The sequence below is a fragment of the Oreochromis aureus genome, linkage group 10 (assembly GCF_013358895.1).
Source record: "Oreochromis aureus strain Israel breed Guangdong linkage group 10, ZZ_aureus, whole genome shotgun sequence".
Classification (NCBI taxonomy): Eukaryota; Metazoa; Chordata; class Actinopteri; order Cichliformes; family Cichlidae; genus Oreochromis; species Oreochromis aureus.
In genome coordinates this window covers 6957280-6984693 of record NC_052951.1, presented here as the reverse complement: position 1 = coordinate 6984693, position 27414 = coordinate 6957280, and the positions used below count along the sequence as shown (strand labels likewise).

The window sequence follows — 27414 nt, the reverse complement described above, 5'->3', positions numbered from 1 at the left end:
TAATAACAGATTAAATGCCATGTTGAGGCTGTCATTTTTAGCATCTACATGGATGTTAAAATCATCCACAATAATTATTTTATCTGAGCTGAGCCCTAAATCAGATAAAAAGTCTGAGAAATCAGAGAGAAACTCTGTGTAAGGCCCAGGTGGATGATATATGATAACAAGTAAGACTGGTTTTTGAGTTTTACAGCTGGGGTGGACAAGGTTAAGCATCAGGCTTTCAAATGAATTAAAAGTCTGTCTTGGTCTTTCGTTAATTAATAGGCTGGTGTGAAAAATTGCTGCCACACCGCCCCCTCGGCCTGTGCTTCGAGATTTCTGGTAGTTAGAATGACTCGGGGGTGTTGATTCATTTAAACTAACATAATCATCCAGCTGCAACCAGGTTTCTGTAAGGCAGAGTAAATCGATTTGTTGATCAATTATTAAGTCATGTACTAACAGAGACTTGGAGGAGAGAGACCTAATATTTAATAATCCACATTTCACTGTTTTACTCTTTGGTTCAGATGTGGATACTGTATTGTTCTTTCTTTGTGATTTTTTTATGTTTAAGTTGTTTATTGCTGGTTTTTAGTTTGTTTGTGTGTCTGAGATAAACTAATGCACAACCCACCTAAACTATTTCAAACGTCACCAACACTGCCGATAAAGAGATTGAGGCCCAGACTGCTGACAAGAAACATCTGTAATATATTTTGTGATGAACCAATAAGTTGCTACGTATTTTATTTTCAACTTTCATCAATTTTTAATCTCACTCTCTGTTGTTATTATATGGCTTGATTAGGGTACACATTAGGCTGACATCTGTGGCCAGAGCTGAAACTGTTCTGGGCCAGCACAGAGCCAACAGTGTGTCTGCAACTGGCCTCCTGCTGGCTCGTGGCCACACACAACTTACACATGGCCCACATACCTCAAAGAATGACGGCCCTTTGGTGGCCCACATCAGGTTTGCCAGAGGTAGTCCACACATGGGCCGGCACAGGACCACCAGTGTGTCTGCGACTGGCCTTGTGCAGGCTCATGTGTGGACTACCTCTGGCAAACCTGATGTGGGCCACCAAAGGGCCATCATTCTTTGCGGTATGTGCACCATGTGTCAGCACATAGTATGGGCCAGATCCGGGCCATACCAATTTTGCTATCTGGGATCTTTTTCCTTCTGTACACTGAGCAGAAGAGGAGGAGGCAATGCCTGCAAGACCATTAAAAGTATGGCAGCTTTTCCTTATCATGTCTACGGTTGTAACCTTTCAACTGTTCAAGCTGTTCTGAATAGTTCATATTTTTGACATTTGCAATTAAAACTGAAATATTTTCACATGGCTTTTTTCTGTAAAATGGGAGACACTTAAAATACTGGCCTATCACCAAAAGTGAGGATGCTGCATTAAATGTGTAAGTCATTTAAACCGTTCTATGACCATCTTAGAAACAGTGACAGTCATACTATGTTATATTTATAAAATATTTTAAGAATAATGCAATTGCAAAGAATTTGTGGATTTGATATACCACTTTGTAAATAGCAACATGGTCTCCTCTGAACCTGTATAACTGTGGTTTTCCTGTATTGTCAGATACAAGTATATGGTGTATGTAAATGTTGTAAAAAACCATATTCCCTTTTAATGCGGGTTTCAAATCAAGGTTTTATTAGTTTGAACAAATTCTGTACACATTCACACTGCACATTACTTTTCACAAGCAATTCCTACTAAAAAAGCTAGCAGATATTATTTGTATCTTTAAAATGTTGGAATGCGGAAGCATAGTAAGCACACAAGTCTGTGTGTGTTGCATACATGGAGAATGGCTCTATGCAGCCAAGTATAGACCCCACCCTTATCAGCTGAGAGCAGACTCAGGGAGCATGACGTTTTTGCAGCCAAACATGACCTGTTATCCAATTAGACACACTTATTGGATGCCACATGTATCTGATAATCAAACTGGTGGTGTGGACAGAGAAGATAAGCAATGTTTAGGTCAGATTAGTCCTCACCTGCTTCACTTCCACAGAACTGCCATCAAAGTGAACCAGCACAGGACTCTCAGATGACCTGCTACACAGCTTTGTTTTTAAAATTACAAGGCAAAAGAACATGGAGGTATGATGAATTATATTTTTTCTTTCTCATCCAAGGTTTGAAGTGGGGACTGGGGGCAGGGAGCTGACATAGGATAGAAGGCATAAAAACAATACTTTTGGTTTGGTTCACTATATTGACTCAGTTTTACTAATTGTTGTAATTTTATAAGTTATACATTCAGGATGTATAACTTATAAATATTTTAAGTCAAAGTATATATATATATATAAATAAGCTTTTACAGAGAGAAAGTAATACCTAATACAGTTATTTATCCAATAGTAGACTCACACTTGTTTGATAAACTCTGTATAGTAGCCAACACATTTATGTGTTGCAGAAAGATTCCTAGAAAAGTTTAGAGCACAGATCATCACTGGAATATCTATCTATCTATCTATCTATCTATCTATCTATCTATCTATCTATCTATCTATCTATCTATCTATCTATCTATCTATCTATCTATCTATCTATCTATCTATCTATCTATCTATCTATCTATCTATCTATCTATCTATCTATCTATCTATCTATCTATCTATCTATCTATCTAGAATTAGAGAGTTAGAAGAAATAGAGATAGAGAATAGAGAATTAGAAAAAATAGAGTCAACCTGTTAAAAAATGCCAAATGTCTTCAGCAAATAAATATGTTTTAAGAAAAGTTTTAAACTTAGAAAGAAAAGAGGCCTGCCTAACGTGGAAGGGCAGACTTTGAGTCTGCACTTGTGAATCTGTGTCATAATGGTAAAATTTGGTCTGGAGATATCTACTACAAATGCAGTTTTGAATACATTGCCAGGTGTTTCTCAGTCAGTTACCAGAATTTGAACTTGAACTTAACTCATTAGTTGGATTAACATATGTTTATCTGTTGAAAACAAAGTTATGCTTGGTTAATTAATAGTTTTTAATGTTATTTTCACTTGTTAAATGAAAATGATGATTCCCCCCCATCAATGTAAAATCTTTAGTTATCAATGCAAATTGGCTATGTTTACATTTAAATTTTGAACATAACTCATTTTTCTCATTTTAATTATGTTCCAAACAACTATATAACATCTTTGCAGCTTATGCATTTGTGTTAATCTATTTTTTCTAAATAATAATAATAATAAAAATGATGATACATTTTATTTATAGGTACATTTAAAGACCCTCAAGGTCACCTTACATATAAGATGAATGAAAAATAAAAAATGAAAAATAAAAAAGTACAAGTATAAAAGCTAAACAAGGTAAAAATACAATTACAAAACTCAACTTCCAACCAACACAAAGACTGTGACACACAGAATGCACTTGTTTTAAATTTATTATAACATAGTTCTGAAACACCTCTAATGCAAAAAAAACACGTTATCTTCATTTCAAAATCTACTTGAATATGATTTTAAAAGTCATTAACAACTAACGAGCTTTATTTGTCACATACACAATCATACAGAGTACAACATGCAGTGAAATGTTTTTGTGTCTAAGCTGCAGACAGGCTGCAGATGTATCCGCGCTATTGTCTTGCAAGGAAACAGTCATATTCTTTAGAACACCAAATTATATTGGCTCTTCTTAAAACATTTTTTCTACATTTGCTATAGAACAGACCTCAGATAACCCAACTACGATCTTTCTGAGTTAACTTCAATAATTACTTCCTCCAAACCATCAATTCTTATCATTAGATAAAAAATTACCAATAATCATCCCACAGATGTAACATCGTCTACAGCTACTCTTAGTACCATTGATGTTAAGTTAGACTTTTTTTCTCCAATTGATCTTTCTGAGTTAACTTCAATAATTACTTCCTCCAAACCATCAATGTGTCTTTTAGACCCCATTCCTACAAAACTGCTCAAAGAAGTCCTGCCATTAATTAATGCTTCAATCTTAAATATGATCAACCTATCTCTAATAATCGGCTATGTACCACAGGCCTTCAAGGTGGCTGTAGTTAAACCTTTACTTAAAAAGCCATCTCTAGACCCAGCTGTCTTAGCTAATTATAGGCCAATCTCCAACCTTCCTTTCATATCCAAAATCCTTGAAAGAGTAGTTGTCAAACAGCTAACAGATCATCTGCAGAGGAATGGCTTATTTGAAGAGTTTCAGTCAGGTTTCAGAGCCCATCACAGCACAGAAACAGCTTTAGTGAAGGTTACAAATGATCTTCTTATGGCCTCTGACAGTGGACTCATCTCTGTGCTTGTCCTGCTAGACCTCAGTGCAGCGTTTGATACTGTTGACCATAATATCCTATTATAGTGATTAGAACATGCTGTAGGTATTACAGGTACTCCGCTGCAGTGGTTTGTATCATATCTATCTAATAGACTCCAATTTGTGCATGTAAATGGAGAGTCCTCTTCACACACTAAGGTCAACTATGGTTTTCCACATAGTGCTAGGACCAATTCTGTTTACATTATACACGTTTCCGTTAGGCCAGACCTTCCCAAAGTGTGAGGCCCGCCGGGGGGCGCGGTATGAAAAGGAAAAAAACAAAACAAAAAAACCAAACGCTTGGACACTGCTAGCACGGGGCGCCTCCACAAACGCAAATCAGGAGATGAAGCATAGCTGAATATGTTTCCAAACCAACTTCATTCTAAGCCAAAGACTAGAAAATATGGTGAAGCATATCTTCCCTGCAGAATTGGTTTTCCCTTCGTCGGGAGCACGCGCTGGGCTCTTCAAATCACGGACAAACAGTATCCCACATTCTTGATTTTTAGTTCACAAACACTTGTTGTAATGACTAACTACTCCTGGCATTTTGGAGATGTTAGCTCTTTATACAGTAAAGTTACAGTGGGATACAAATAACATCAGGCTGATCCTGCCACAATTTGTCCCCCCTGTTCAAATCACGGACAAACAGCATCCAACAGTTGTTTATGTTTTTGAACCCATTTTGCAGAGGGATTGAAAAATGTATTGATAGCAATGTTGAATATTATTACACAGGAAAAAAACAACTACATGTAAAGTAATCACACCGTGACGCCTCTGCCTTTCTAAATAGAGGGACAGTAGCTGTGTGTGTATATGTAAGCGTGTAAAACCTGCAGATAGTCAGATTAACAGTGTTTTGTCTCTATCTGCTATTCTGCAATTCATCTCATGTAAACAATAACGTGGCGCACAGCGTGACGTGAAAAAAGGCACATCCCTTTGATGTGACGAACTCTGTATTCCTCGTCCACACGTAAACGCAAAAAAGGAGTTTTAAAAAAAAGTGATTCGAAATGCCATTTATGTGTGGACGAAACAGCAGCGTTTTCAAAAATACCCGTGTAGGTGCGGACGTAGCATAAAAGAGTTAGTAGTTTATTTTCTTACTACCTGTAATTTGTTGCAGATTATTTGTATTTGCTTAATAATTGTTTACTAAATGTTTGAGGTGTGAAATAAACCGCAATGGAGCAAAATATGGGTGTGTGTGGTTGGAGGCTGTGTGGGGGGGCGCGAACATTTTTCTTGTAAAACAAAGGGGGGCCCAGCAAAAAAAGTTTGGGAACCACTGCCTTAGGCAGTATCATCAGAAGGCATAGCATCTTGATGCATGCTCAATCATCCAGGTAAGTAAATCTCCAAATGTTGATTCTGTTCATCTGGACGTAGCGTTTTCAGTGGGAGAAACATTTCGTCACTCATCCAGGTGACTTCTTCAGTCTCAGCTGACTGAGACTGTGGGGCTGGGAGGTCCTCCCAGCCCTTTGTTCCTTCAGTGGGCTGGTTTCAGTCATTATGCAAATGTACTGTACTAAGATTGGGGAAACCTGCAGTCAGCTGAGCCAGAGTGAGCAGAAAACGTTTGAGCACTTTTGCAAATATGTGATGTCTTGATAAATCAAGCAGATATTTGAAGTTTACACAGCACCATTCTCGCATGAAAATATCTTAAAAGTTTATTTTGTGACCCAGAAAGAGTAATATTTCAAACTCCGCCACTCTGTGTTCTTCCGGCACTGTCTCGTTTGAGTTTTGGACGAAATGGATTCTGGGAGACCAAAACAGCCAATCAGATTTTTTTGCATCCAAGTCTGTGATTGGCTGGTTTTGTGGCACAAATATAACGGTGTACAGAAAGAGTTGAACGTGCACGGCAGAAATGTTGAGAGCGCAAGCAACACATTGCGAGCAAGCGCAAATGCAAAAACTGAGCGAGAAGGGCTGCTATTGTGTGTGTGTATGGATAATAGCAAACACTGAAATACATTTTTTGCACGCAGCAATGAATTTGGTTCACTCAAATTTAGCTTTTCTTCGCTCAAAATAAATTTCTCCTCAAAATGCAACACTTGCACCTGCAAATATTTTTTTACATGCGCTCAGAATAGTGGCACAAAAATAACGCCATAGAATCCTCCCTTAGTTATGCTGCAATAGATGTAGGCTGCTGGGGGATTCCCATGATGCATTGAGCTTTTCCTTTCCAGTCACCTTTCTCACTCACTGTGTGTTAATAGACCTCTCTGCATTGAATCGTACCTGTTATTAATCTCTGTCTCTCTTCCACAGCATGTCTTTATCCTGTTTTCCTTCTCTCACCCCAACTGGTCGCAGCAGATGGCCGCCCCTCCTTGAGCCTGGTTCTGCCAGAGGTTTCTTCCTGTTAAAAGGGAGTTTTTCCTTCCCACTGTCGCCAAAGTGCTTGCTCATAGGGGGTCATTTGATTGTTGGGCTTTTCTCTGTATCTATTATTGTAGGATCTACTGTACAATATAAAGTGCCTTGAGGCGACTGTTGTTGAGATTTGGCGCTATATAAATAAAATTGAATTGAATTGAACTGCATTATTACATTGTTGCCAAAAAATACTGTAAATGTGATATAAACAATTATGCCATTTACCCATCTTCTTTGTGGCTGGGTCGTGGGGACAGCAGCCTAAGCAAAGAACCCCAGGCCACCTTCTCCCCAGCCACCTCCTGGATAAATCCAGGGGAACTCCAGTGTGTCCTTGGTGTGCTCCGGGGCCTTCGCCCTGTGGGACATGCTCAAATTGCCTCCTTTCAATGTGGAGGAGGAGCAGCCACCCTTCGGAAAAAGCTCATTTCATGCTTGTATCTGCGATCTTGTTCTTTCAATCACTTACGACCATAAGAAATGGTCGTGTGGGAAATTTGTTTTGTTACAGCAGTGGACAGTGCAAAGCTGCATAGAAAATTAGAGAAAAACACTGGAATAAGATATCAATAAGATACTGTACACAATAGATAGAAATAAATACTATATACAATCAAATAAAATAGAATAAAATAGAATACAAATTCTATATACAATTGGGTATAATACAGCGATGCCAGAAAAACAGTAATGCACTTAGTGTTGTTGCTATTGCACATGTGTGGATGTGTGTGTTTGATCAGTTGAAGTCTTTGTTGTGGAGTCTGACAGCAGTGGGGAGGAAAGACCTGCGAAATCTCTCCATCCCACATCGAGGGTGCCGCAGCCTGCCACTGAAGGAGCTGCTCAGTGTTGTCAGAGTCTCCTGCATGGGGTGGGAGATGTTGTCCAACAGGGATGACAGCTTAGCCACCACTGTCACTGTCACTCACCACCTCCACTGGGTCCAGAGGACATCCTAGAACAGAGCTGGCCCTGCGGATCAGCCTGTTCAGTCTCTTCCTGTCCCCAGCAGATCACACCGTAAAAGATGGCTGAGGCCACCACAGAGTCATAGAAGGTCTTCAGGAGTGGGCCCTTCACTCCAAAAGACCTGAGTCTCTGCAGCAGGTACAGCCTGCTCTGCCCTTTCCTGTAGAGGGCGTCTGAATTATGAGTCCAGTCCAGTTTATTGTTCAGATGAACACCAAGGTACCTGTAGCTATCCACAGTCTCCATGTCCATACCTTGGATGTTCAGTGGTTGCACGAGGTGAATGACAGCATCATCCGCTCCAATGCCAGGCTGGTAGGCAAACTGACGTGGGTCCAGTGATGAGCTCACCAGGCGCAGAAGCTGAGCCAGGACCAGCCGCTCCAGGGTCTTCATCAGGTGGGATGTCAGAGCCACCGGCCTATAGCTGTTGAGGTCCTTGGGGTGTGAAGTCTTTGGCACTGGGACAACACAGGAGGTTTTCCAGAGCTGTGGGACTCTCCCCAGCCTCAGGCTCAGGTTGAAGAGGTGCTCCATCACCCCACACAGTTGGTCTGCGCAGGACCTGACGACCCTTGAGCTGATGCCATCTGGACCCGGTGCCTTCCTTGCTTTAATCCTCCTCAGTTCCCTCCTAACCTGGGTGGTTGAGAGAGACAAGCTGGAGCCTTGTGTTGAGTGTGTATTGGATGCTGTTGTTGGGGGTGGGGAGGAGTGAGCGGGGTGAGTAGAGGGTGGGTGAGTCTGCAGCCAATCTTGAAGACGAGGGTAGGGATGTAGAGCAACCAGTAAATTGAAATCTTTGCTTTTATACTCAGCTCTCTGTTCACCATGATGGACTGGTACAGCATCCACATGACTGCAGTTGTGGCCCCAATCCATCTGTCAATTTCTGGTTATCCCTCTTTTACTTGTTATCTTCCAACACAGTATGAGTTTAGAATGTCTTGTCATTTGTTAGTTATGGTTTGGCCACTTTGTTTATTCATTTATTTATTTATTTTTACCAACAGAACAAAGACAGTAGGATGACAACTGAATGGAACTCAACAATGGAAAACAGAAAGCAATCAGATAGCAAACAAACAAGAACTGACATGAAAACCCAAAAAGAAACTATAAAAAGACAAAGGCAACTGATATGTCAAGTAATGGAGGAGATCGAACAACTCTGGAGACAGACAGAAAGAAAAAGAAATGACATTGACTTCTTAAAGACAAAGACAGAGGGGCAACAGGAAGACATTGAGAGACTGACATCTGAAAAAAACAAACAGCACCTACTATTAAAGCAATTTAACTTCCAAATAAAAAATATAACTGAGAAACTCAAAGAAAGCAAAAATTCAGTTGCTAACGAAAAAACAAACCTTCTGAAAATGTGGACTAAAATATACCAAGAGAAGGATACTCTGGACAGAAGACGTCATTACTTCATCAATGAGCGACACAAGCTAGACACTATAAAAGCTAGTAAGACAGAATCACCAATAAGGGAGGAACCCAAAGAGCTCCTTAAGCAGGTAAAGCAGGAACTGGATATACTGGAGAATGCAACTGAGAAAAACAGGGAAATAATGGTTGAAGTAAAGAAAGTTAAAGAAAAAATGGAGAAAACTAAAGCAAACATACAGCAAGCATTAAAAAGAAATAAAGAGGACATTTCAAAAAACAGTGAACAAATTAACCACATTAAACATATTATGTATGTAAAGATCAACATGGTCAAGCACAGATGGGCAAGCATTATAAAACAGGCTGAAATGAAGAAAATTCACATGTATAAAGAAGGACAGAGAGAAAGAAAAGATGGAAAAGCCACATTTGACACAGTGAAGAGAAAAATGTGTAGAATCCAGGAAGAGATGGAGAAACTTTGGGATGTGCTGGAAGACAGTGAACAACAACTGGAAGTGACTCAAAGTGCAAAGCAGCAGCTAATGGCAGAGAACAATCCCGTGAACATCAAGATGAATATTGATTATCCAAAGCAACAAGCTTCAGATCTAAGCTTGAAAGTGACACACATCCAGTCTGAAAGAGATGACTTAAAGAGAGTTAAAATGAAACTAAAGACAGGAAGGGAAAATGTAGAAAAAGACAAGCCAAATACTTACATGCAGAATTTGATCTCTGAGGAAGAAGAAAACAATGAGGTGCTTTGTATCAAGAGTGAAGAAACAAAGCAGAGCACGAGGGACTTTACAGAAGTAAAGGCTCAAACCAAATGGACAAATTTTCGAGAAAAGCAAAAAAGAAGGGAGCTTGAGCATCTGCTCGAGAAGATAATGAAAGAGAGGGACGAGTTAGAAATCATGAAGAGAAAAATACAGCGACAAAAGGAAGGGGTTGAACAAAAACTGGAAAATACTGTCACTGAGATGAAAGGTAAAATAGAAAAAACTGGTGCAGAAATTAACAACACTTGGGAGAAAATGCGGAGAACCCAAAGGGAGATGAGTAAGAACGAGGAAGAAGCCAAGAACTATATAGTAAGTATTTATTCTTTCCTTTTAGCTATTTCTTGTCAGGATCCCCTGATTATTATTGAAACTGCTTTTGGTTGAAAGAGATTCAGTATTTGACAACGATTCCTTTATTTACCGAATGGATTTGTTGGAAAAAAAATACTCCATTATTAAGTACTCCAATAAAACTGTAAAAAAGTAGTAAGATGCCTTACTTACTGCCAACAGTTTGGGTTTAACTGAGCTTGAAATTGTAATTTGCGTATGCATAATTTTTTAATATTCTGAGAATTGAAAGGGTATGGTTACTGATATCCACATACTGTAGTTGCTGTTGTCAATAAGTTGAGGAAATTATTCTAGCCATTCTAAAGAAGAAAAGAACTATCCCCAGGCTATACAGAGTTAAAATCTCTGACTTTTTTTCAGTGTTTCCCACTTGGTTCAAGCATGGAATGTTACCTAACTACATAAGTAATTTTACTGTATAAACCTAACAAACTGAAATGCAAAAGAATGTGCAAAAATAATCAGTTATGCATTGGGAATCGTGGATTTTGGAGTCAGTGGCGACACATCTCCTACCACCAGATGTGTTTTTTGTTTTGGGGTGGGGGTGTGCCCTTTAAACCTGGAAAAATGTAAAAAAAATAAATAACTGCTAACAAATTGCATAGATGGACATACACCAGTGGCAGGCAATATAGAAAGTAAGGTGAAGAATGAGTGAGTCCGCTTAAGTCTGCTATAGTAAAGTAAATTATGTCATCAGACGGTGGGCACAAGTGTCCATGCAGACATCTGTGTGCCTGTGTGTAATCAAGGCTAAGTCTGCTTACAGAATGGACTCTGTGCATCACACTGTGCTGATAAGCTGCTCCAAATAATGTTACATTTCATTTAATGAAAAAAGAACAGTCAGCATTCACAATTAAGCATACATAACTTCTAATTTACATAGTAGCAAACTCATTCCATGTCATCTTGATCCTTATCCATGTAAGTGACATAGAAGATTTCTACCTTTATTACAACTGCCAGGCTTAGGAGCATAGCAGCCTGTGTAAGATCTAGGGTTGGGCGATTGGACGAATATATCAACTATCGACGATAGGCTGAGCCCATCGGCGATCGTTTTTACAAGGGCGAATTATTTATTTATTTGCCCATGAGTAAGTTTGCTAATAATGATGGAGCTAAGAGAATCAGTCAACAGCAAAAAAAAAATCATAGCGCTGTTTTAACAGCACCCTTCTGCGAGCAAATGCACCCTGAGAGTGCGCCCAAATGCTTGTTGATGGAGCTGCAGAAGCTGGTGGTAGCCTAGCACACCCAGCCAGATGGTGGACACGTATATGCTCATGCAAGTTAATCGTGTTTGAGTACTTTGCTCGCACTATATGTCTGCACAAGGGGCACACCGTTGTGGTTACATCCTTAGGTTTACCTTTTTCATCTGGTTTAAAGCCAAAGAAATCCCAAATTGGCGACTTTATATTTTTTTTACTGCTGTCAACGTTAACGCGCTGTCATCACGACTAACACGTTTAACAATTAACCCATCTGGAGCGCAGACTGAGTCAAAATCCCTGAAATGTCTCTCTCAACGCATTTCGGGCAGTTTGTCCAAAGTTTATTCATTCTGCACTCCAGATGGGTTGAGCGCGTTAAAAATTTTAATTGCATTAATTTGTGATGACCACGTAAACGCTGACAGCCCTAATTTTTGGGGGAAATTAGTTCGTCCATGTTTGGATTTTATCTGTGTTGTAAACGCACAAATCACTCCATGCATGATTACATTGCTCTGCCAAGCAAAAAGTCTGTGTATGCGCGAATATATCGCCCATCGTCGATTATTGGACTGACGATTGTCGGTTGGAAAATTTTTACGTATCGACCAACCCTAGTAAGATCCATAAATGTGAAATTAAAAATTTAAACATAGATGTTTTAAGAAGTTCTTTATTGTTGTCTTGGTGTCATCAAAAGCAAAAAAGCATTTTTTTTTTTCTGTTTTTGTGAAGGAAAACCTAACAACCATGAAAACTTGGGTCAACAAATGGATATCGACACAGTCTACAATCAAATATACTTTTTCGGTGAATGCATCCAAACTTCAAGAATCACAGAAAGAAATAGACACAGACTCCCTCGAGGATCAAACATCAGCAATTCCAAAGGACAAAAGGGGGACAGAAAATATAACAGATACAACATCATTACAAAATTCTGTAACATTAGATGATCAGCATCAAAATAAAAAAATTAAAGAACAACAGAAGGAGCATTTTGAATCCAAACATTGTTTTGCAGAAGGCAAAAATGGGGAGCAGGACTTTTGCTTACAGATGCGAACTGAAATTCATGAAGAAGCAGTGCATGATAAAACTGAATTACTGATAATTGTAAGAGAAAGGGAAGAAGTGGAAAAACTGATATGTAACCTAAAGCAGCAAGAGGGGGAAATAAAGGAGCAAATAAAGTACACTGTTGATAACATGAAAGAAAAAACTCAAGACATCAAAAGGCTCATTTTGGAAATAAATGACCTGCAGAGGGCAGACACTGTAATTACAGTCGGTGAAACTGAAAATGCCCAGGAAGTATTAACTAAGCTGTTGGAAGAAACTGAACAGAGAAAGATTTTGATGGTGAACACCAAAGTTTTCAAAAATGAAATAATGAAATATGAAGTACAAGAGGAGGACGATGCCAAAAAAATAAAACAAGAGTCTAGCTTGATAAGACTTGATATTAACAAGCAAAAACAAATTCAGAAATCAGGAGAAGAGATGAAAAAACATGTTGAACACACAGATGAAAATAAAAAGGACAGAGGAGCCGATGTACAAAGACTCAGGGCAGAGATTTACAAAACACAAGAGATTATAAGAACGCTAAGAGGAGGACTTGAGAACCTAGTGGAAAAAAGTAACATGGACAAAGATCAAAAGAATGAAGGCAGTGAAATTGAAGGATTGCTAAAAGACATCAAACAGTTTCAAGAGTTTTTGGAAATTGTAAAAGCCACAATAAAGCAAAGTGAAGTACATATGACAGAAGAAATGAGCAATATGAAATCAATTAAAACTGCAGTGAAAAAGAAGAGAAGAGAATTAGATCAAAGGTTAGAAAATACTTCAAAAGAGAGAGACAGATTAGACATCTTTAAAATAAAAATGCAGAGGCAAACTGAACTGATTCGGCAGAATTTAGAAAAAATGGCAAAAGTTAAGAGCACAATCGAGAAAATAGCCACTCAGACCAGAAGGAAAATTGAAGAGATAGAAATTAGTATGAAGGAGACTGAAATAAAACTAAGACAGTTTAAAGACCTTGACTACATTAACCTTAACATAACAAAAGGCGCAAAACCAGACATGGAACATGGTACTACACCTAAGCAAAGAACTGCTCTTGAAATTTTCAAGACTGAAATTAGGAAGACAATGGACAATAAAAGAGATAAACTGACAAAAACCAAAATGGACAAAGAAACTGAGGGAACAGAAATCCTCAAACAAGTTAAAGAGAAACTGGATGATGTAAGACTTTCATTAGACAGTCTGGGTCATAAAAAAAAAAAATCAGTTAGTGAGACTGTGAAACAAATAATTAAGAGAGAAGAGACTGAGGTGACAGAACAGATCCAAACAGCGATAAAGAATGAGAAAATAGTTAAACAACTAGCTGAAACAGAAATACAGGATGAACAGATGAACCATTTGAGGGGGAAAACTGAAAGACACAAACAGGAGTTTGATGACAGAGTACACATGACAAAAAGGCAAATAAGAGAAATGGAGCTGCTACAATCAGAATTGAAAATAAAGACAAAAGAACTGGAGCGTTTATTTAGAAAAACCATGAGAAAAAAGGAGGAAATTGAAATAATGTGGAATGAAATGCAACGAGAAAAGGAAGCATTGAGGACCGAGATCAAAAAGAAAAGAAGAGAATTAGACCAAAGACTGGAGATAACTCTGAGAAAAAGGGATGAACTAGAAATGTTAAGGGTAAAATTGAAACGACAGATGGAAGAGCTGGCTGAGGAGAAGCAGAGAGACCATAATCTGTTCATCCATCTACCCAATGAACATGAAAAACATTGGGAAAGCAAAGATGCGAAAATGTTCATGGAGAAACTTAAAAACCACAGCTCAAAAGTTTCTCATTATATTATTTACATCCAAAACATAAGAGAAAGGGTTAATTTACACATGGGAACAATTAGGACAGAGATGAAAATTCTAGAAAATGTGAATGCTCATTTAGAAAAGGACAGGAAGGGATTCAGAGAAGTTGAGGCTGAAAATAAGAATATAACAAACAAAATGAGGAGATTAAAATATCAGCTTAATATAATCTTTGAAAGAGTTAGCATACAAGACACTGCAGAGATGGATGAAACAATCAACATGTGGGAAAAAATCCAAAGACAAAAACAGAGGCTTGATATGAGACTAGAAAGTATTAAAAGGGAAAGACAAGAGATCGAAGCTCTGGTGGTTGAGCTGGAGATGAAGAAAAGAGAAAACCAACGTGTAATCAAAAGAAGCATTCAAAAAGAACAGCAGATAAAAAGAATATGGGTTACTTTCAAAGAAGAAAGAACTGCCCTCGTGAGAGAAACAAAGCAGAAAAAGGAGCTTGAACAACGACGAGAGGAGATCATCAAACATCAAGGTGAACAAGAAAAAAAGCAGAAGTTGCAAAAAGGAAAGAAAGGGACGAAAAGTGAAATTGAAGACATGAGGATGACAGAAAAAAGGAAGCAAATTAAAAAGCATTGGGAACTAATCAACAAATACTTAGGGGAATATAACAAGGTAATTAAAAACACTCAAATCATCATTGGAATAATTCAGAATGAAAATAAGCACATGCAAGACCAAAAGAATTTCTACATGACCAGAAGAAAAGAAGTACTGAATATGAAAAGCGAGTTAGATAGGCAAAAGGAAATTATATGGTGCGCATTAAAAAACATAAAACAAGAGCGAAAACATGGGGAACAAGTGGAGACAAAAATCAAGACAGAGCAAGAAAAAAATGAAAACGGATGGAAAAAACAATTTCAGATAGAAAAAGATGCCATTGATGACTTGAGTGCAGACAAGAGTCAAGACAAAGAAGATGTTGAAAGAATGACTGAGATGTTGAAGAAGAACCAGAAACTTGACATGAGAGGCTGTAAAGTCAAAAAAGAAATTGACATATTAAAACAAAAAAAGGAAGACATAAAAGAGGAAAAGAAAACCAGTGAAATAAAAGAAATGGGAAAAAAAATAACGCATAAGGATGGTATGAAAAGGGTTGTCTTACAAGACACAAAACAAGACTTCATAAAAAAAGAGATCAAAAAACGAAACCAGGGAAAACAAAAAGTCAACCAGATGAGAACTAGACGTGAGAATAGAAAAGAACTGTTGTTGAAGGAAAGGAGAAATATCATAGATGAGCAGAAAGAGATGGAAATGAGAGGAGACCAAATCATGATAGAAATGAAATCACTAGAGATTCTGAAAGTGAAACTTCGACAACTGAAGGAGCATATAAAAGCTAAAATGGACAGATTACTACAAAATGCTGACAACAGGTCAAGGCTGCAAACAGTGTTGGAAGAAAAACTTACAACTCAAGACAAACAGAAAGAAAACATTTGCTATTTCACTGAAATGTTAGAGAGGGAAAGGGAAGGTGTGAGAAGTATCCTTTCAGACATGATCACCAAGAGAGAATGCACAGAAAAAGAATGGAAGCAGCAGTTTGAACTGGACAAACGAGATCTTGATAAACTGAAAGAAGATCTGAGACAAGACCGAGAAGATCTGGAGAGAGAAAGTGAGGTGCTGAATAAAGAGAAAATGGATTTGAAGCTGTTGATGTCTGACATGAAGAAACAATTTGAAATATTGGAAGAAAAGAGACAAAATGTAAAAGAAGAGAGAGACTCAATGGAAATCATAAAGCTTGAACTGCTCAATAAGATGGAACATGTAAAAAGGCTGTTAAATGAGGCAAATAAAGAAAAAGCCAATATTAAAGTTTCTATCCTTCAGGTTCAAATGGAAAAAGAAAGACTTGAAGACATCTTAAGCAAGATTTTCTTAACACATAGTGAACAAAAAGTCAAGGAAGATGACCTCAGAAGACAAACAAAAGAACTGGAAATGATGAAGAAGCAATCACAGAGTGAAAGAGAAAAAGTGGAGAGTCTGATGAGGAATCTCAACAAGAAGCAAGAAGAGCTTGAACGTGCAAAGGAAATCATGAGTGAAGAAAAAGAAGAGGTGAAACAGATGAAGACTGACATTGCCAAAGAACGAGAACTGTTGTTGAAGGAAAGGAGAAATATGGAAGAAGAGCGGTCTGAGATGAAAATGAGAGGAGACCAAGTCATGGATGAAATGAAATCACTAGAGATTCTGAAAGTGAAACTTCAACAACTGAAGCAGCATATAAAAGCTAAAACGGACAGATTACTACAAAATGTTGACAACAGGTCAAGGCTGCAAACAGTGTTGGAAGAAAACTTACAACTCAAGACAAACAGAAAGAAAACATTTGCTATTTCACTGAAATGTTAGAGAGGGAAAGGGAAGGTGTGAGAAGTATCCTTTCAGACATGATCACCAAGAGAGAATGCACAGAAAAAGAATGGAAGCAGCAGTTTGAACTGGACAAACGAGATCTTGATAAACTGAAAGAAGATCTGAGACAAGACCGAGAAGATCTGAGAGAGAGAAAGTGAGGTGCTGAATAAAGAGAAAATGGATTTGAAGCTGTTGATGTCTGACATGAAGAAACAATTTGAAATATTGGAAGAAAAGAGACAAAATGTAAAAGAAGAGAGAGACTCAATGGAAATCATAAAGCTTGAACTGCTCAATAAGATGGAACATGTAAAAAGGCTGTCACATGAGGCAAATAAAGAAAAAGCCAATATTAAAGTTTGTATCCTTCAGGTTCAAATGGAAAAAGGAAGACTTGAAGACATCTTAAGCAAGATTTTCTTAACACATAGTGAACAAAAAGTCAAGGAAGATGACCTCAGAAGACAAACAAAAGAACTGGAAATGATGAAGAAGCAATCACAGAGTGAAAGAGAAAAAGTGGAGAGTCTGATGAGGAATCTCAACAAGAAGCAAGAAGAGCTTGAACGTGCAAAGGAAATCATGAGTGAAGAAAAGAAGAGGTGAAACAGATGAAGACTGACATTGCCAAAGAACGAGAACTGTTGTTGAAGGAAAGGAGAAATATGGAAGAAGAGCGGTCTGAGATGAAAATGAGAGGAGACCAAGTCATGGATGAAATGAAATCACTAGAGATTCTGAAAGTGAAACTTCAACAACTGAAGCAGCATATAAAAGCTAAAACGGACAGATTACTACAAAATGCTGACAACAGGTCAAGGCTGCAAACAGTGTTGGAAGAAAACTTACAACTCAAGACAAACAGAAAGAAAACATTTGCTATTTCACTGAAATGTTAGAGAGGAAAGGAAGGTGTGAGAAGTATCCTTTCAGACATGATCACCAAGAGAGAATGCACAGAAAAAGAATGGAAGCAGCAGTTTGAACTGGACAAACGAGATCTTGATAAACTGAAAGAAGATCTGAGACAAGACCGAGAAGATCTGGAGAGAAAGTGAGGTGCTGAATAAAGAGAAAATGGATTTGAAGCTGTTGATGTCTGACATGAAGAAACAATTTGAAATATTGGAAGAAAAGAGACAAAATGTAAAAGAAGAGAGAGACTCAATGGAAATCATAAAGCTTGAACTGCTCAATAAGATGGAACATGTAAAAAGGCTGTCACATGAGGCAAATAAAGAAAAAGCCAATATTAAAGTTTGTATGCTTCAGGTTCAAATGGAAAAAGGAAGACTTGAAGACATTTTAAGCAAGATTTTCTTAACACATAGTGAACAAAAAGTCAAGGAAGATGACCTCAGAAGACAAACAAAAGAACTGGAAATGATGAAGAAGCAATCACAGAGTGAAAGAGAAAAAGTGGAGAGTCTGATGAGGAATCTCAACAAGAAGCAAGAAGAGCTTGAACGTGCAAAGGAAATCATGAGTGAAGAAAAAGAAGAGGTGAAACAGATGAAGACTGACATTGCCAAAGAACGAGAACTGTTGTTGAAGGAAAGGAGAAATATGGAAGAAGAGCGGTCTGAGATGGAAATGAGAGGAGACCAAGTCATGGATGAAATGAAATCACTAGAGATTCTGAAAGTGAAACTTCAACAACTGAAGCAGCATATAAAAGCTAAAACGGACAGATTACTACAAAATGTTGACAACAGGTCAAGGCTGCAAACAGTGTTGGAAGAAAACTTACAACTCAAGACAAACAGAAAGAAAACATTTGCTATTTCACTGAAATGTTAGAGAGGGAAAAGGAAGGTGTGAGAAGTATCCTTTCAGACATGATCACCAAGAGAGAATGCACAGAAAAAGAATGGAAGCAGCAGTTTGAACTGGACAAACGAGATCTTGATAAACTGAAAGAAGATCTGAGACAAGACAGAGAAGATCTGAGAGAGAAAGTGAGGTGCTGAATAAAGAGAAAATGGATTTGAAGCTGTTGATGTCTGACATGAAGAAACAATTTGAAATATTGGAAGAAAAGAGACAAAATGTAAAAGAAGAGAGAGACTCAATGGAAATCATAAAGCTTGAACTGCTCAATAAGATGGAACATGTAAAAAGGCTGTCACATGAGGCAAATAAAGAAAAAGCCAATATTAAAGTTTGTATCCTTCAGGTTCAAATGGAAAAAGGAAGACTTGAAGACATCTTAAGCAAGATTTTCTTAACACATAGTGAACAAAAGTCAAGGAAGATGACCTCAGAAGACAAACAAAAGAACTGGAAATGATGAAGAAGCAATCACAGAGTGAAAGAGAAAAAGTGGAGAGTCTGATGAGGAATCTCAACAAGAAGCAAGAAGAGCTTGAACGCAAAGGAAATCATGAGTGAAGAAAAGAAGAGGTGAAACGGATGAAGACTGACATTGCCAAAGAACGAGAACTGTTGTTGAAGGAAAGGAGAAATATGGAAGAAGAGCGGTCTGAGATGGAAATGAGAGGAGACCAAGTCATGGATGAAATGAAATCACTAGAGATTCTGAAAGTGAAACTTCAACAACTGAAGCAGCATATGAAAGCTAAAACGGACAGATTACTACAAAATGTTGACAACAGGTCAAGGCTGCAAACAGTGTTGGAAGAAAACTTACAACTCAAGACAAACAGAAAGAAAACATTTGCTATTTCACTGAAATGTTAGAGAGGAAAGGAAGGTGTGAGAAGTATCCTTTCAGACATGATCACCAAGAGAGAATGCACAGAAAAAGAATGGAAGCAGCAGTTTGAACTGGACAAACGAGATCTTGATAAACTGAAAGAAGATCTGAGACAAGACCGAGAAGATCTGGAGAGAGAAAGTGAGGTGCTGAATAAAGAGAAAATGGATTTGAAGCTGTTGATGTCTGACATGAAGAAACAATTTGAAATATTGGAAGAAAAGAGACAAAATGTAAAAGAAGAGAGAGACTCAATGGAAATCATAAAGCTTGAACTGCTCAATAAGATGGAACATGTAAAAAGGCTGTCACATGAGGCAAATAAAGAAAAAGCCAATATTAAAGTTTGTATCATTCAGGTTCAAATGGAAAAAGAAAGACTTGAAGACATTTTAAGCAAGATTTTCTTAACACATAGTGAACAAAAAGTCAAGGAAGATGACCTCAGAAGACAAACAAAAGAACTGGAAATGATGAAGAAGCAATCACAGAGTGAAAGAGAAAAAGTGGAGAGTCTGATGAGGAATCTCAACAAGAAGCAAGAAGAGCTTGAACGTGCAAAGGAAATCATGAGTGAAGAAAAAGAAGAGGTGAAACAGATGAAGACTGACATTGCCAAAGAACGAGAACTGTTGTTGAAGGAAAGGAGAAATATGGAAGAAGAGCGGTCTGAGATGGAAATGAGAGGAGACCAAGTCATGGATGAAATGAAATCACTAGAGATTCTGAAAGTGAAACTTCAACAACTGAAGCAGCATATAAAAGCTAAAACGGACAGATTACTACAAAATGCTGACAACAGGTCAAGGCTGCAAACAGTGTTGGAAGAAAACTTACAACTCAAGACAAACAGAAAGAAAACATTTGCTATTTCACTGAAATGTTAGAGAGGAAAGGGAAGGTGTGAGAAGTATCCTTTCAGACATGATCACCAAGAGAGAATGCACAGAAAAAGAATGGAAGCAGCAGTTTGAACTGGACAAACGAGATCTTGATAAACTGAAAGAAGATCTGAGACAAGACAGAGAAGATCTGGAGAGAGAAAGTGAGGTGCTGAATAAAGAGAAAATGGATTTGAAGCTGTTGATGTCTGACATGAAGAAACAATTTGAAATATTGGAAGAAAAGAGACAAAATGTAAAAGAAGAGAGAGACTCAATGGAAATCATAAAGCTTGAACTGCTCAATAAGATGGAACATGTAAAAAGGCTGTCACATGAGGCAAATAAAGAAAAAGCCAATATTAAAGTTTGTATCCTTCAGGTTCAAATGGAAAAAGAAAGACTTGAAGACATTTTAAGCAAGATTTTCTTAACACATAGTGAACAAAAAGTCAAGGAAGATGACCTCAGAAGACAAACAAAAGAACTGGAAATGATGAAGAAGCAATCACAGAGTGAAAGAGAAAAAGTGGAGAGTCTGATGAGGAATCTCAACAAGAAGCAAGAAGAGCTTGAACGTGCAAACGGAAATCATGAGTGAAGAAAAGAAGAGGTGAAACAGATGAAGACTGACATTGCCAAAGAACGAGAACTGTTGTTGAAGGAAAGGAGAAATATGGAAGAAGAGCGGTCTGAGATGGAAATGAGAGGAGACCAAGTCATGGATGAAATGAAATCACTAGAGATTCTGAAAGTGAAACTTCAACAACTGAAGCAGCATATAAAAGCTAAAACGGACAGATTACTACAAAATGTTGACAACAGGTCAAGGCTGCAAACAGTGTTGGAAGAAAAACTTACAACTCAAGACAAACAGAAAGAAAACATTTGCTATTTCACTGAAATGTTAGAGAGGAAAGGGAAGGTGTGAGAAGTATCCTTTCAGACATGATCACCAAGAGAGAATGCACAGAAAAGAATGGAAGCAGCAGTTTGAACTGGACAAACGAGATCTTGATAAACTGAAAGAAGATCTGAGACAAGACAGAGAAGATCTGGAGAGAGAAAGTGAGGTGCTGAATAAAGAGAAAATGGATTTGAAGCTGTTGATGTCTGACATGAAGAAACAATTTGAAATATTGGAAGAAAAGAGACAAAATGTAAAAGAAGAGAGAGACTCAATGGAAATCATAAAGCTTGAACTGCTCAATAAGATGGAACATGTAAAAGGCTGTCACATGAGGCAAATAAAGAAAAAGCCAATATTAAAGTTTGTATCCTTCAGGTTCAAATGGAAAAGGAAGACTTGAAGACATCTTAAGCAAGATTTTCTTAACACATAGTGAACAAAAATCAAGGAAGATGACCTCAGAAGACAAACAAAAGAACTGGAAATGATGAAGAAGCAATCACAGAGTGAAAAGAAAAAGTGGAGAGTCTGATGAGGAATCTCAACAAGAAGCAAGAAGAGCTTGAACGTGCAAAGGAAATCATGAGTGAAGAAAAAGAAGAGGTGAAACAGATGAAGACTGACATTGCCAAAGAACGAGAACTGTTGTTGAAGGAAAGGAGAAATATGGAAGAAGAGCGGTCTGAGATGGAAATGAGAGGAGACCAAGTCATGGATGAAATGAAATCACTAGAGATTCTGAAAGTGAAACTTCAACAACTGAAGCAGCATATAAAAGCTAAAACGGACAGATTACTACAAAATGCTGACAACAGGTCAAGGCTGCAAACAGTGTTGGAAGAAAAACTTACAACTCAAGACAAACAGAAAGAAAACATTTGCTATTTCACTGAAATGTTAGAGAGGGAAAGGGAAGGTGTGAGAAGTATCCTTTCAGACATGATCACCAAGAGAGAATGCACAGAAAAGAATGGAAGCAGCAGTTTGAACTGGACAAACGAGATCTTGATAAACTGAAAGAAGATCTGAGACAAGACCGAGAAGATCTGGAGAGAGAAAGTGAGGTGCTGAATAAAGAGAAAATGGATTTGAAGCTGTTGATGTCTGACATGAAGAAACAATTTGAAATATTGGAAGAAAAGAGACAAAATGTAAAAAGAAGAGAGAGACTCAATGGAAATCATAAAGCTTGAACTGCTCAATAAGATGGAACATGTAAAAAGGCTGTCACATGAGGCAAATAAAGAAAAGCCAATATTAAAGTTTGTATCCTTCAGGTTCAAATGGAAAAGGAAGACTTGAAGACATTTTAAGCAAGATTTTCTTAACACATAGTGAACAAAAAGTCAAGGAAGATGACCTCAGAAGACAAACAAAAGAACTGGAAATGATGAAGAAGCAATCACAGAGTGAAAGAGAAAAAGTGGAGAGTCTGATGAGGAATCTCAACAAGAAGCAAGAAGAGCTTGAACGTGCAAAGGAAATCATGAGTGAAGAAAAAGAAGAGGTGAAACAGATGAAGACTGACATTGCCAAAGAACGAGAACTGTTGTTGAAGGAAAGGAGAAATATGGAAGAAGAGCGGTCTGAGATGGAAATGAGAGGAGACCAAGTCATGGATGAAATGAAATCACTAGAGATTCTGAAAGTGAAACTTCAACAACTGAAGCAGCATATAAAAGCTAAAACGGACAGATTACTACAAAATGTTGACAACAGGTCAAGGCTGCAAACAGTGTTGGAAGAAAACTTACAACTCAAGACAAACAGAAAGAAAACATTTGCTATTTCACTGAAATGTTAGAGAGGGAAAGGGAAGGTGTGAGAAGTATCCTTTCAGACATGATCACCAAGAGAGAATGCACAGAAAAGAATGGAAGCAGCAGTTTGAACTGGACAAACGAGATCTTGATAAACTGAAAGAAGATCTGAGACAAGACAGAGAAGATCTGAGAGAGAAAGTGAGGTGCTGAATAAAGAGAAAATGGATTTGAAGCTGTTGATGTCTGACATGAAGAAACAATTTGAAATATTGGAAGAAAAGAGACAAAATGTAAAAGAAGAGAGAGACTCAATGGAAATCATAAAGCTTGAACTGCTCAATAAGATGGAACATGTAAAAAGGCTGTCACATGAGGCAAATAAAGAAAAAGCCAATATTAAAGTTTGTATCCTTCAGGTTCAAATGGAAAAGGAAGACTTGAAGACATCTTAAGCAAGATTTTCTTAACACATAGTGAACAAAAAGTCAAGGAAGATGACCTCAGAAGACAAACAAAAGAACTGGAAATGATGAAGAAGCAATCACAGAGTGAAAGAGAAAAAGTGGAGAGTCTGATGAGGAATCTCAACAAGAAGCAAGAAGAGCTTGAACGTGCAAAGGAAATCATGAGTGAAGAAAAAGAAGAGGTGAAACAGATGAAGACTGACATTGCCAAAGAACGAGAACTGTTGTTGAAGGAAAGGAGAAATATGGAAGAAGAGCGGTCTGAGATGAAAATGAGAGGAGACCAAGTCATGGATGAAATGAAATCACTAGAGATTCTGAAAGTGAAACTTCAACAACTGAAGCAGCATATAAAAGCTAAAACGGACAGATTACTACAAAATGCTGACAACAGGTCAAGGCTGCAAACAGTGTTGGAAGAAAACTTACAACTCAAGACAAACAGAAAGAAAACATTTGCTATTTCACTGAAATGTTAGAGAGGAAAGGAAGGTGTGAGAAGTATCCTTTCAGACATGATCACCAAGAGAGAATGCACAGAAAAAGAATGGAAGCAGCAGTTTGAACTGGACAAACGAGATCTTGATAAACTGAAAGAAGATCTGAGACAAGACCGAGAAGATCTGGAGAGAGAAAGTGAGGTGCTGAATAAAGAGAAAATGGATTTGAAGCTGTTGATGTCTGACATGAAGAAACAATTTGAAATATTGGAAGAAAAGAGACAAAATGTAAAGAAGAGAGAGACTCAATGGAAATCATAAAGCTTGAACTGCTCAATAAGATGGAACATGTAAAAGGCTGTCACATGAGGCAAATAAAGAAAAAGCCAATATTAAAGTTTGTATGCTTCAGGTTCAAATGGAAAAAGGAAGACTTGAAGACATTTTAAGCAAGATTTTCTTAACACATAGTGAACAAAAAGTCAAGGAAGATGACCTCAGAAGACAAACAAAAGAACTGGAAATGATGAAGAAGCAATCACAGAGTGAAAGAGAAAAAGTGGAGAGTCTGATGAGGAATCTCAACAAGAAGCAAGAAGAGCTTGAACGCAACGGAAATCATGAGTGAAGAAAAGAAGAGGTGAAACAGATGAAGACTGACATTGCCAAAGAACGAGAACTGTTGTTGAAGGAAAGGAGAAATATGGAAGAAGAGCGGTCTGAGATGGAAATGAGAGGAGACCAAGTCATGGATGAAATGAAATCACTAGAGATTCTGAAAGTGAAACTTCAACAACTGAAGCAGCATATAAAAGCTAAAACGGACAGATTACTACAAAATGTTGACAACAGGTCAAGGCTGCAAACAGTGTTGGAAGAAAACTTACAACTCAAGACAAACAGAAAGAAAACATTTGCTATTTCACTGAAATGTTAGAGAGGGAAAGGAAGGTGTGAGAAGTATCCTTTCAGACATGATCACCAAGAGAGAATGCACAGAAAAGAATGGAAGCAGCAGTTTGAACTGGACAAACGAGATCTTGATAAACTGAAAGAAGATCTGAGACAAGACAGAGAAGATCTGGAGAGAGAAAGTGAGGTGCTGAATAAAGAGAAAATGGATTTGAAGCTGTTGATGTCTGACATGAAGAAACAATTTGAAATATTGGAAGAAAAGAGACAAAATGTAAAAGAAGAGAGAGACTCAATGGAAATCATAAAGCTTGAACTGCTCAATAAGATGGAACATGTAAAAAGGCTGTCACATGAGGCAAATAAAGAAAAGCCAATATTAAAGTTTGTATCCTTCAGGTTCAAATGGAAAAAAAGGAAGACTTGAAGACATTTAAGCAAGATTTTCTTAACACATAGTGAACAAAAAATCAAGGAAGATGACCTCAGAAGACAAACAAAAGAACTGGAAATGATGAAGAAGCAATCACAGAGTGAAAGAGAAAAGTGGAGAGTCTGATGAGGAATCTCAACAAGAAGCAAGAAGAGCTTGAACGTGCAAAGGAAATCATGAGTGAAGAAAAGAAGAGGTGAAACAGATGAAGACTGACATTGCCAAAGAACGAGAACTGTTGTTGAAGGAAAGGAGAAATATGGAAGAAGAGCGGTCTGAGATGGAAATGAGAGGAGACCAAGTCATGGATGAAATGAAATCACTAGAGATTCTGAAAGTGAAACTTCAACAACTGAAGCAGCATATAAAAGCTAAAACGGACAGATTACTACAAAATGTTGACAACAGGTCAAGGCTGCAAACAGTGTTGGAAGAAAAACTTACAACTCAAGACAAACAGAAAGAAAACATTTGCTATTTCACTGAAATGTTAGAGAGGAAAGGGAAGGTGTGAGAAGTATCCTTTCAGACATGATCACCAAGAGAGAATGCACAGAAAAAGAATGGAAGCAGCAGTTTGAACTGGACAAACGAGATCTTGATAAACTGAAAGAAGATCTGAGACAAGACCGAGAAGATCTGGAGAGAGAAAGTGAGGTGCTGAATAAAGAGAAAATGGATTTGAAGCTGTTGATGTCTGACATGAAGAAACAATTTGAAATATTGGAAGAAAAGAGACAAAATGTAAAAGAAGAGAGAGACTCAATGGAAATCATAAAGCTTGAACTGCTCAATAAGATGGAACATGTAAAAAGGCTGTCACATGAGGCAAATAAAGAAAAAGCCAATATTAAAGTTTGTATCCTTCAGGTTCAAATGGAAAAAGGAAGACTTGAAGACATCTTAAGCAAGATTTTCTTAACACATAGTGAACAAAAAGTCAAGGAAGATGACCTCAGAAGACAAACAAAAGAACTGGAAATGATGAAGAAGCAATCACAGAGTGAAAGAGAAAAGTGGAGAGTCTGATGAGGAATCTCAACAAGAAGCAAGAAGAGCTTGAACGTGCAAAGGAAATCATGAGTGAAGAAAAAGAAGAGGTGAAACAGATGAAGACTGACATTGCCAAAGAACGAGAACTGTTGTTGAAGGAAAGGAGAAATATGGAAGAAGAGCGGTCTGAGATGGAAATGAGAGGAGACCAAGTCATGGATGAAATGAAATCACTAGAGATTCTGAAAGTGAAACTTCAACAACTGAAGCAGCATATAAAAGCTAAAACGGACAGATTACTACAAAATGTTGACAACAGGTCAAGGCTGCAAACAGTGTTGGAAGAAAACTTACAACTCAAGACAAACAGAAAGAAAACATTTGCTATTTCACTGAAATGTTAGAGAGGAAAGGGAAGGTGTGAGAAGTATCCTTTCAGACATGATCACCAAGAGAGAATGCACAGAAAAAGAATGGAAGCAGCAGTTTGAACTGGACAAACGAGATCTTGATAAACTGAAAGAAGATCTGAGACAAGACAGAGAAGATCTGAGAGAGAAAGTGAGGTGCTGAATAAAGAGAAAATGGATTTGAAGCTGTTGATGTCTGACATGAAGAAACAATTTGAAATATTGGAAGAAAAGAGACAAAATGTAAAAGAAGAGAGAGACTCAATGGAAATCATAAAGCTTGAACTGCTCAATAAGATGGAACATGTAAAAAGGCTGTCACATGAGGCAAATAAAGAAAAGCCAATATTAAAGTTTGTATCCTTCAGGTTCAAATGGAAAAAGGAAGACTTGAAGACATCTTAAGCAAGATTTTCTTAACACATAGTGAACAAAAAGTCAAGGAAGATGACCTCAGAAGACAAACAAAAGAACTGGAAATGATGAAGAAGCAATCACAGAGTGAAAGAGAAAAGTGGAGAGTCTGATGAGGAATCTCAACAAGAAGCAAGAAGAGCTTGAACATGCAAAGGAAATCATGAGTGAAGAAAAAGAAGAGGTGAAACGGATGAAGACTGACATTGCCAAAGAACGAGAACTGTTGTTGAAGGAAAGGAGAAATATGGAAGAAGAGCGGTCTGAGATGGAAATGAGAGGAGACCAAGTCATGG

At 37.8% G+C, this 27414-nt stretch overlaps 1 protein-coding gene across 1 annotated transcript; it reads left to right on the top strand.

The window, feature by feature from the left end:
* Positions 1-2034: 2034 nt before the first annotated feature.
* LOC116313933 (trichohyalin-like) lies at positions 2035-16920 on the top strand. Its single transcript, XM_039618390.1, has 3 exons — positions 2035-2123; positions 8729-10207; positions 12211-16920. Exons 1-3 carry the CDS (start codon positions 2118-2120, stop codon positions 16774-16776), a joined length of 6051 nt encoding a protein of 2016 aa, XP_039474324.1. The 5' UTR covers positions 2035-2117; the 3' UTR covers positions 16777-16920.
* Positions 16921-27414: the final 10494 nt, after the last annotated feature.

Excerpts from the sequence above, each read along its gene's own strand:
- LOC116313933 (XM_039618390.1), top strand. Across the intron at positions 10,208-12,210 it reads AAGAAGCCAAGAACTATATA|GAAAACCTAACAACCATGAA; the intron begins GTAAGTATTTAT and ends GTTTTTGTGAAG.